The sequence below is a fragment of the Trichechus manatus genome, unplaced genomic scaffold (assembly GCF_000243295.1).
Source record: "Trichechus manatus latirostris isolate Lorelei unplaced genomic scaffold, TriManLat1.0 scaffold00159, whole genome shotgun sequence".
NCBI classification, from domain to species: domain Eukaryota; kingdom Metazoa; phylum Chordata; class Mammalia; order Sirenia; family Trichechidae; genus Trichechus; species Trichechus manatus.
This window is the reverse complement of record NW_004444095.1, coordinates 1,808,998-1,818,760: the sequence shown is the minus strand read 5'-3', so window position 1 is coordinate 1,818,760 and position 9,763 is coordinate 1,808,998. Positions and strand designations below refer to the sequence as shown.

At 36.0% G+C, this 9,763-nt stretch overlaps 1 protein-coding gene across 1 annotated transcript in view; it reads left to right on the top strand.

The window, feature by feature from the left end:
* The window catches only part of DMD (dystrophin), a 2,372,918-nt gene that overhangs the window by 1,521,253 nt on the left and 841,902 nt on the right, over positions 1-9,763 (top strand). The window contains exon 48 of the mRNA XM_004386236.2: positions 6,768-6,932. Coding sequence (XP_004386293.1) covers positions 6,768-6,932 — 165 coding nt within the window. The remainder of the gene's footprint in view (positions 1-6,767; positions 6,933-9,763) is intronic.

The following is a 9,763-nucleotide window of genomic DNA, read 5'->3' as shown; positions in this document are numbered from 1 at the left end:
GTCGAGAAGGGAGAGGGTTGACATGTTGTGGGGTTGTTAACCAATGTCATAAAACAGTATGTGTACTACTGTTTCATGAGAAACTATTTGTTCTGTAAGCTTTCACCTGAAGTACAATAAAAAATAATAATAATAATAAACGGCCAAAAAAAAAAAGAATAGGTCTTTTCCATCTTTTTTTCATAGCCATTCTGGTGGATGTGAATTGGTATCTCATCGTGTTTTAATTTGCAATCCCTTGAATATTAATGCCATTTTTCTATCTTCTTTTGTGAAGTACTTGTGCAAAGCTTTTGCTCATTTTTAAAATACAGTTGTCTATATTTTTCTTATAGATGTAGAAGTTCGTTGGATACTAGTCCCTTGACAATTATATGCATTGCAAACATTTTTTTCCATCCTAGACCTTGTTTTTTTCTCTTAACTGTGTCTTTTTTTCTTTTCTTTCTTTATTTGTTTTCTTAACTGTGTTGTTTGATGAACATAATTTGTTGATTTTAATGAAGTTCAGTTTATCAATCTTTTGCTTTATGCCTAGTGCTTTTTATGTCTCGTTTAAGAAATAGTCACCTCCCTGAAAGTCATTAAGATATTTTCTGTTTTCTTTTGGAAACATTATTGTTTTCTCTTTTACATTGAGGTCTACAAACAACCTGGGATTAATTTGTGGGTGTGTGTGTATGGTGGGAAGTAGAATTCAAGAATTTTTTTGTTTTCCTATGAATATGCAATTAACCTGGCACCATTTATTGAAAAGACATCCTCTCTCTTCTTAACTACAGCAGCAGCATTGTCATGAATTAGGTAACTGTTTATAGTGTATTTGTCCTCACATCAATGCTATACAGACTTAATTATAAAAAATATTGATATCCGGTGGCATATGTTTTCAACTTTGTTCTTCAGGATTGCCTTGGATGTTCTTGGCCCTTTTCATTTCCATATAAATTTTATAATTAGCTTGTCAGTTTTCATTAAAAAATAACTGCTGTGATTTCTATTGGGATTGCATTGAATTTATCAGTTTTTTGAGGAGAACTAGTATCTTTACAATATTGGCCCTTCTAATCCATAAACAAGGTATGTACCTCTACTTTTTAGGTTTTTCTTAATTTCTCTTAGTAATGTTTGTAGTTTTCTGCATAGAAGTGTTGTTTTTATATGAATTGTCAAAATAAGTTCTAAAATACAAGACTTTACCTTCCGACAAACATTGTAAGTGCTTATTTTCCAGAACTTTGACAAATACTTCTTACAAGAGACAATATAATAGCCAAACAATGGTATATCATCACAGTTTAATTTGCATTTCAGTGATTACATAATGATTAAATTTTTTTTTAAATTTTTTATTGGCTGTTTGCATTTTTTGTCAAATTCTTGTTTAGGTCCTTTATCCATTTTACAGTGTGTTATATAGTAAGGATATTACCCTTCCATCTGATAGACGTTGCAAACATCCCCAGTTGTCATTTTCTTTGCTTATTGGTTTTAATTTCTAGATGAACCATAAAAATATTATATTGTACAGTTTGGCCGATCTGTTTCTGCTTTTAAAGGGCTTCCCCACACCAATATTTTATTCTGGCTCTGTTCTTAATAAATTTTTGCATTTAACTCTTTAATTTCTCTAGAATTTTTTTTGTGTGTAAAGTATGAAGTCAGAATCTAATATGTTTATTTCTGAAACAGCACCTCTTTTATGCTAATATTAAAACTTCTACACATCAGAAATTGAAAGAATAAGGAAGCTAATCTTGTGTGAAATTAGGTCAAGATTTGGTTATATACTAAATTAACACATAAGGAAACTGGATATATTTAATTGTTTTCTTTCACCACAGGGAACATATTGCATGAAACATATGGTTTTATAATACTTAAAAAGATGATTAGGGAAAATGATGCATTTTACTAGTCAAGTTTTTGTGTCTTTATATTTTTATGAGAATGTGAAGTAGTAACTGCAAAAGTAAATTATTTTAAAACATGTAGAAACTGACATAAAACTTACTTCTTAACATCATAAATTACTCACACCTGTTATCTTCTTCCAGGAACTACTGAACAAGACATCAACTCCTATGATTATTTTGAAAGGGAGAGAGAGCATAAAAATTATATGTTAGAAGGTATCAATTTCCACAGTACTATTAACTCTGTGAAATTGTCATTGGAAAACATTAAGAACATTTTTTCCTGATTGCTTTAGATACGCTATCTCCTATTAATAATGATTCATTATTAAAATATATTAAGTGGAATTTCTCACCAATATTTAGTGGTAAGAAGAAAAGCTGATCATTTTCCTTTTAAAATTAACTTATCCTTTTTTTTTTACAAAGGTAATACATTTATATTTTTCAAATAAATTAAAATACAGTGAAAAATCTCCCCCCATCCATCATCGAGGAGTCCTTAGGTGGGGTAAACCATTAAGCGCTGGACTACCAACCTAAAGGCTGGCAGTTCAAACCTACCCAGAGGTGCCTTGTCTTTTGACCAATTTTCTTTGTGCTTTTTGCCTTTTCTTATTAATTTGCAGCAGCTCTTTATATGTGTTAGGAAAACTAGGCCTTTGTCTGAGATTGAGTTGCAAATACATTTGCCAAGTTTGTCATTCATTCTTTGACTTTGCTTCGGTTTTCTTTGGCATGCAGAAGTGTCTAGTTTCTATATAGTCCGATTTACTAATATTTTTGTTAATTAAACTAAACCTGTTTAACTTGAGGAGAAAATTTACATTTTTATGGGGATGGCTAGTTTGGACAGGTATTTCTAGTCATACATTAAGAAAAAAATTAATCCTGAATTTGGAAATTGTTAAGTCTTTCATTCAACAGGTATTATTGAAAGTTTATCATGTGTAGGAACCCAGTTCATTCATAAATCAAAGCTCAGTGAGAGAGGTTGAAGTAAATAACAAATTAAAATAGAGTGAGGTAAATACTATGATGGTGGGAAGCATAAGGTCTATGGGGTTATACTTAATGCAGACTTCATAACTACACTGAAAAATGCTCGTGTCCCCTAAGTCTCATTATAAGCTATCGTTTAATTACTCTAGATACTAGTCAAATCTTCTCACCAATTGCACTGTTTTCTGTTCAGGGATTGTTCTACCTCTGAAACCTGGGAAGGGTGAGAAAAGTGGATGAGAAGGAAACCAATAATCTTACTTAAATGCTATATGGATTTCTGTGCTTACATCTGAAGCCTAAATGAAAAGGGAACTACTTCTTGATCAGATAAAAATGAGGTCATAGCCTAATTTTACAGGTTTTAAGAAAATATGATGGCTATTATCTCCGGTAGCTTCAGAATATAGAGGTTCTTAGATGCTGTTGGTTGAAGCTGTAAAATGGTTTTCACATGTACTTGTGAGTACAAAATGATCCAATAAAAATATAAAAAATCTAGTTATATCCTTTTAAATGTTGGAAAAAAGTAAGCTGAGAGGATCACTAGATTATATATTATATACATAGAATTGCATTTGTGATACCACCTATCACGTATACATAAACATAGTACAGCAAGACAGATGTGATTATGGGGTTTGAATTCACAAAGACAAATAGACCTTCATTTAATACTATATTTACTTGGCTTTACGTTGTTGTTAGCTGCCGTCTAGTCAATTTGGGCCTCAACTCTTGGAGACCCCATGCACAACTGAGGGAAACGCTCTCCATGTTGGGTTGCATATGGGCTGGCAGCCGCGTATGAGTTTCGTTGGCTGGAAATCAAATAGAACCTGGGTCTTTTGCAAGGAAGGCGAGAATTCTACCACTGAACTACTACTGCTCCCACCTGGCTTTGTAGCAGGATACAAAGCAGACAATGCAGCAGATACAGCAGCATCATTTCATTGAGAGGACCAGCAGCTACCTGAGCATGGAGCTTCTTTTGCCCCCTCCCCCACACAGGGAAAGGCTGCCAGGGATGAGAGCCAAGAGGTGTCAGGGTCACCTTGAATAGAAGCCAAGACCTCTATTTCCCATCAATCTTTTATACCATTTAGTCACAAAGACCTAAGACCTTTATTCCAATTCACAGCTCCTCCCAGCCTAGGTGCAGTTCTATACAGCAAACAAAGCAGGCCCAACTTTCTCCATTTATCTTAAAGTTGGTATTTCTAAGGAAATAGTACTGGGGAGCTTAAGGTTAGTCCCAGGCTGGTCAACATCAGCCCAGGTCAGATGTCAACCCTTTACTCATGCATATATATGCATTATAGACAATCCTGTAAATGGATATGCAATATGTTTCACTATACACATTGTTTGCATATAATAAGAATATTATGGATTGAATTGTGTCCCCCCAAAATGTGTGTCAACTTGGCTAGGCCATGAATCCCAGTATTGTGTGACTGTTCTCCATTTTGTGATCTGATGTAATTTTCCTATGTGTTGTAAATCCTAACCTCTATGATGTTAATGAGGCAAGATTAGAGGGAGTTATGTTATGAGGCAGAACGCATTCTACAGGATTAGGTTGTATCTTGAGTCAATCTCTTCTGAGATATAAAAGAGAAAATCGAGCAGAGAGGAGGGGAACTTCATACCACCAAGAAAGAAGCACCAGGAGCAGAGCACATCCTTTGGGCCCGGGGTCTCTGTGCTGAGAAGTCTCTAGACTAGGGGAAGATTGATAACAAGGTCTTTCCCCCAGAACTGACAGAGAGAGAAAGGCTTCTCCAAGAGATGACATCCTGAATTTGAACTTCTAGCCTCCTAGACTGTGAAAGAATAAATTTCTGTTTGTTAAAGCCATCCACTTGTGGTATTTCTTTTATAGCAGCACTAGGTAACTAAGACAAAGAACATGTATAAAATCTTTTTCCCTTGATTGCTCTATCCATGTTTCTCCTTTTCACCCCACAACTCTTGGAACTGATGAAAAGAATCTAATGTTAATTAGTCCTTTCAAAAGCATATAAAACTATTGCTCCAAATTATGGGACATTATTAGATGATGTACTAGTGTATTAGTGTATTTATATAGTTGACTTTTAAATGTATTCTATCATTATTCATAATCTAATAATAATATTGTTATGTAATAGATATATATTATAACATTTATATTAGTATTACAATTTAATATATTTATATTATTAGGATATTGTTACTAATAATATCATAAAAGTTGGCATTGTGGATTCACATCCTTTATTCCTGTGTTCCTGTTTTAACCCTTGATAATTTAAAGAAAAAGTCTTTACTTTTACTTATCCTGGCTCTTTCCTTACCATTAGAGCTTGGGCAATAATAGCTAATATTTAAAGACTTTATTTTCATTCACTGTCATGCAGAGTATTGTTCTAAGCTATTTTTATGGATTCCTTTATTTAATCCCCACCAACAACCTGTGAAGCAGGTACTATCATTGTGCTCACTTGACAAGAGCTGGAACCAGGATTTAAAACCAAACGCAGTGGTTAAGAGCTATGGCTGCCAACCAAACCAAAAGGTTGGCAGTTCAGATCCACCAGCCGCTCCTTGGAAACCCTATGCGGCAGTTCTACCCTGTCCTATAGGGTCGCTATGAATCAGAATCGACTGAATAACAATAGGTTTGGTTTTGGTTTGTTTGTTTGTTTTGGTTTATAGTACCTCTATCAAAGGATTGTTGGATAGATTTAAAAAACAACCAAACTCGTTGCCGTCAAGTCGATTCCAACTCATAGCGACCCTATAGGACAGAGTAGAACTGTGCCATAGGGTTTCCAAGGAGCAGTTGGTGGTTTCAAACTGCCGACCTTTTTGTTAGCAGTTGATCACTTTAACCACTGTGCCACCAGGGCTCCTTAAAGGTAGAATAAAAAAACCAAACCCATTGCCATCGAGTCGATTCTGACTCATAGCAACCCTATAGGACAGAGTAGAACTGCCCCATAGGGTTTCCAAGGAGTGACTGGTGGATTTGAACTGCCCACATTTTTGTTAGCAGCTGTAGCTCGCCGTAGCTCTTAAACATGGAACGTACAAACAAACACGGTGCTTGGCACATACCAAGCCCATAATAAAAATAACCTATAATCAATCTGTTATGTTCTACTCAAACCCAACATCATTTCTACTTTTCATCCCAATTGTTTGCTTCTGTTTTACTTGGTTACAATAGGGCTGACAAACTATAGCTCAAAAAGTGCTTACCTCACCCATTTTCCTTGGTTAGGCTTCACATAAAAGAAAGTTAGAAGCAAGTATATTGGAAGAAAATGGTTGCTAAACAAACAAAAATTACAGTTTTGGTTTGGTTTGCGTTTTATGATGCTCTTTGAATAACTATCACTCATTTGAGATTTAGATCTATTACATATCTGGTAGTAATGCTGAATAACTTGGCTTATTCATTTTTATAACCTCAAAGGCAGAGCGCCTGACATATAACGCACCACACACCATTATACTTAGTGAGTGAGTGTGTAGATGGAGAATGTATTCCTTCACTTGTGTCAGTTGCGTGTGCATTTGTGTGGATGTGATTTGTTTTTGAATTTTCAAGAAGGTGTTAGTGTCTACAACGCCTAGAATTTTTAAAGAGGGAGGATAAACGAACAATTTCTAATACATGTATTAAATGCTAATATAAAAGATGTGCATAATTAATATCATGCTGTTAAAATACTGAAATTAGTATATGTCCATAACAGTTTATAACCATTTCATAAGAAATAATTTTGAGAATACATCTTTTTCCTTTTTGGTTTACCCTATGGGAAAATTTTTACAGTAAATTTTTTTTTTTCCTTTCAGGTTTCTAGAGATTTACCTGAGAAGCAAGAAGAAATTGACGCTCACATAAAAGACCTTGGGCAGTTTGAAGAGCAGTTAAATCATCTGCTTCTGTGGCTGTCTCCTATTAGGAATCAGCTGGAAATTTACAGTCAACCAAATCAAACAGGACCATTTGACATTAAGGTACAGACTTTCGCTTTAAATCTTATTTTCGAAAATAATGGCACTATCACTGAGCTAAGTTACTCATGCAATTTCCTTATTATTCTCATCACTGTTGTTGTTATAATCATCATCATTATTATTATTATCTGGCTACCATTTCCTGTTTGTCTTTCAGCTTTTACTAACAATAATGTTTGCATTAAGTTCTTAGAATGCCTTCATCAGATTTGTTACTCTGGTTCATTTTTTTCATTCTTACTTTAATTGCACTTGATACATAGTTGTATATTCCTTATATAAATTCGAAGTCACTTAGGAGATTGTTGGTGTGTGCCTTTGAGTCAATTCCAACTCATAGCGACCCTATAGGACAAAGTAGAACTGCCCCATAGGGTCTCCAAGGAGCAGCTGGGGGATTCAAACTGCCAACATTTTGGTTAGCTGTCTGAGCTCTTAACCGCTTACAAAATAAAGTCTAGGTTCATTAGTAGACATTAGAAAGTCCATCTCAGAAAGTTTACCTTTCCATTCTCTTATTCTGCCAATATTCTCCTTCTCAATTACCAGTCATCTTTGCTTATATTCCAGCTGCATCGAATTATATGACATCTTTAGATCCATATGGTTTCATGCTTTACCTGGATTCTTGACCTTCCTTCTTAAAATAGCATCTTTCTTCTTTTTGGCATGGTGAATTTTTCTCCATCTTTCAAGACCTAAGTCAATGTCATTGCCTCTTCAAAGCCTTCTTCCATGCCCCAAATATAGTGAAAATCTCTCTTAGGATATCTTATAAACCTTTGTATCCATCTTCTCTAGCCTTTTTCATGTTAAGTGACACTTCAAGCTCACAGACCTAAGTATTCATTACACTGTTCTTTGACAGCAAGGGATGTCTTCTTTATCACCACTTCCCCACTCACTTCCCAACCACCCTCAGCCCAGGGCCCAGTATATGTGAGTTACTTGTGAGTATTTTTGAATTAATGAATAAAAATTGTAAGGCACTCAGAAGAGTGATGAGCATGCTACTGTTAAGCCTGGGTTCCAGACTAACCTGCCGACTGGGCACCACCATCTCCACCATTTACTGTCCCTCTGAACACAGACTGTTCCTATTTTTTCTCCCTTCTTAGAAGCCTATCCTAAGGATTTTCCCTGTTTTGTATCTCCTTAGGGGCCTAAGATATTAAGTAGCCAATCAAATAAACCAATTCAATTGAAAGCACAACCTATTAATTAATGTGTTGTTGTTGTTGAATTGACTCCAACCATGTTGTATGTGGTGACCCCATGCACAACAGAATGAAATGTTGCCCAGTCTTATACTATCTTCACAGTCCTTGGTATGCTCAAAGCCATTGCAAGTCAAGTTACAGACACTTTGTATTTTGAGTGCCAGCCCTGGTGGTACAGTGGTTAAGCACTTGGCTGCTAACCAAAACATCAGCAGTTCAAACCAACCAGCCACTCCCCTGGAGAAAAATGTGGCAGTCTTCTTCCATAAAGATTTACAGTCTTAGTAACCCTATGGGGCGGTTCTATTCTGTTCTATAGGGTCACTATGAGTTAGAATTGACTCGAAGGCAATGTTTTTCTTTCCCCCCAACCTAGTGGTCTCCTCTTCCAGCACTATATCAACCAATATTCTGTTGTCACCCATAGGATTTTCATTGGCTAATTTTCAGAAGTAGATCTCCAGGTGTTCCTTCCTAGTTTGTCTTAGTTTGTAAACTCTGCTGAAACTTGTCCACCATGGGTGACCTTGCTGGCATTTAAAATACCAGAAGCATAGCTTTCAGCATCACAGCAACACACAAGCCACCACAGTTGGACAAACTGAAAGACAGGTAGTGGTTAATTATTGTAATGATGGGCAATTTCAGCCTAAATAAGTAATATCTTTGAATAAAGTTTTACTTCTTTTAATTCTTTTTATTGTACTTTAGGTGAAGGTTTACAGAACAAATAGTTTTTCATTAAACAGTCAGTACACATATTGTTTTATGACACTGGTTAACAACCCCATGACATGTCAACATGCTCCTTTCTCGGCCTTGGAGGACCTTTTTTTGGTGAAAATATACATAGCCAAAGTTACACCATTTCAAAAATTTCTACATGTACAATTCAGTGACATTGATTACATTCTTCCAGTTGTGCTGCTATTCTCACTATCCTTTTCCAAATTATTCCCTCAACATTGTCTTCAACTCACTGCCCCCCAGGCTTCCCATCAAACCTTTTGAGTTGCTGTTGTCAATTTGATCTCACATAGATAATTCTTTTTGCTGCTGTTGTTGTACTTTAGATGAAGGTTTACAGAACAAAATAGTTTCTCATTAAACAGTTAGTACACATATTGCCTTATGACAATGGTTAACAACCCCACGACATGTCAACACTGTGCTTACTCAAACTTGGGTTCCCTTTCAATAGCATTCCTGTCCTCTCCTGCCTTCTAGTCCTTGTCCCTGGATTGCTGTGCCTCATTAGTCCTTTTTTGTTTTATGGGGCTGTCCAATCCCCGGCTGAACGGTAAACCTCAGGAGTGACTTCACCTCTGAGCTAAAAAGGGTGTCCGGGGGCCATACTCTCAGGGTTTCTCCAGTATCTGTCAGGACAGTAAATCTGTTTTTTTTGTGTGTGTGTTAGAATTTTGTTCTACATCCTTCTCCAGCTCTGTCCGGGACACTCTATCATGATCCTGGTCAGAGCAGTCAGTGGTGGTAGCCGGGCACCATCTAGCTGTACTGGACTCAGTCTGGTGGAGGCCATGGTAGCTGTGGTCCATTAGTTCCTTTCAACTAATCTTTTCCTTATATCCTCTTCTCTTCATTCTCCTTGCT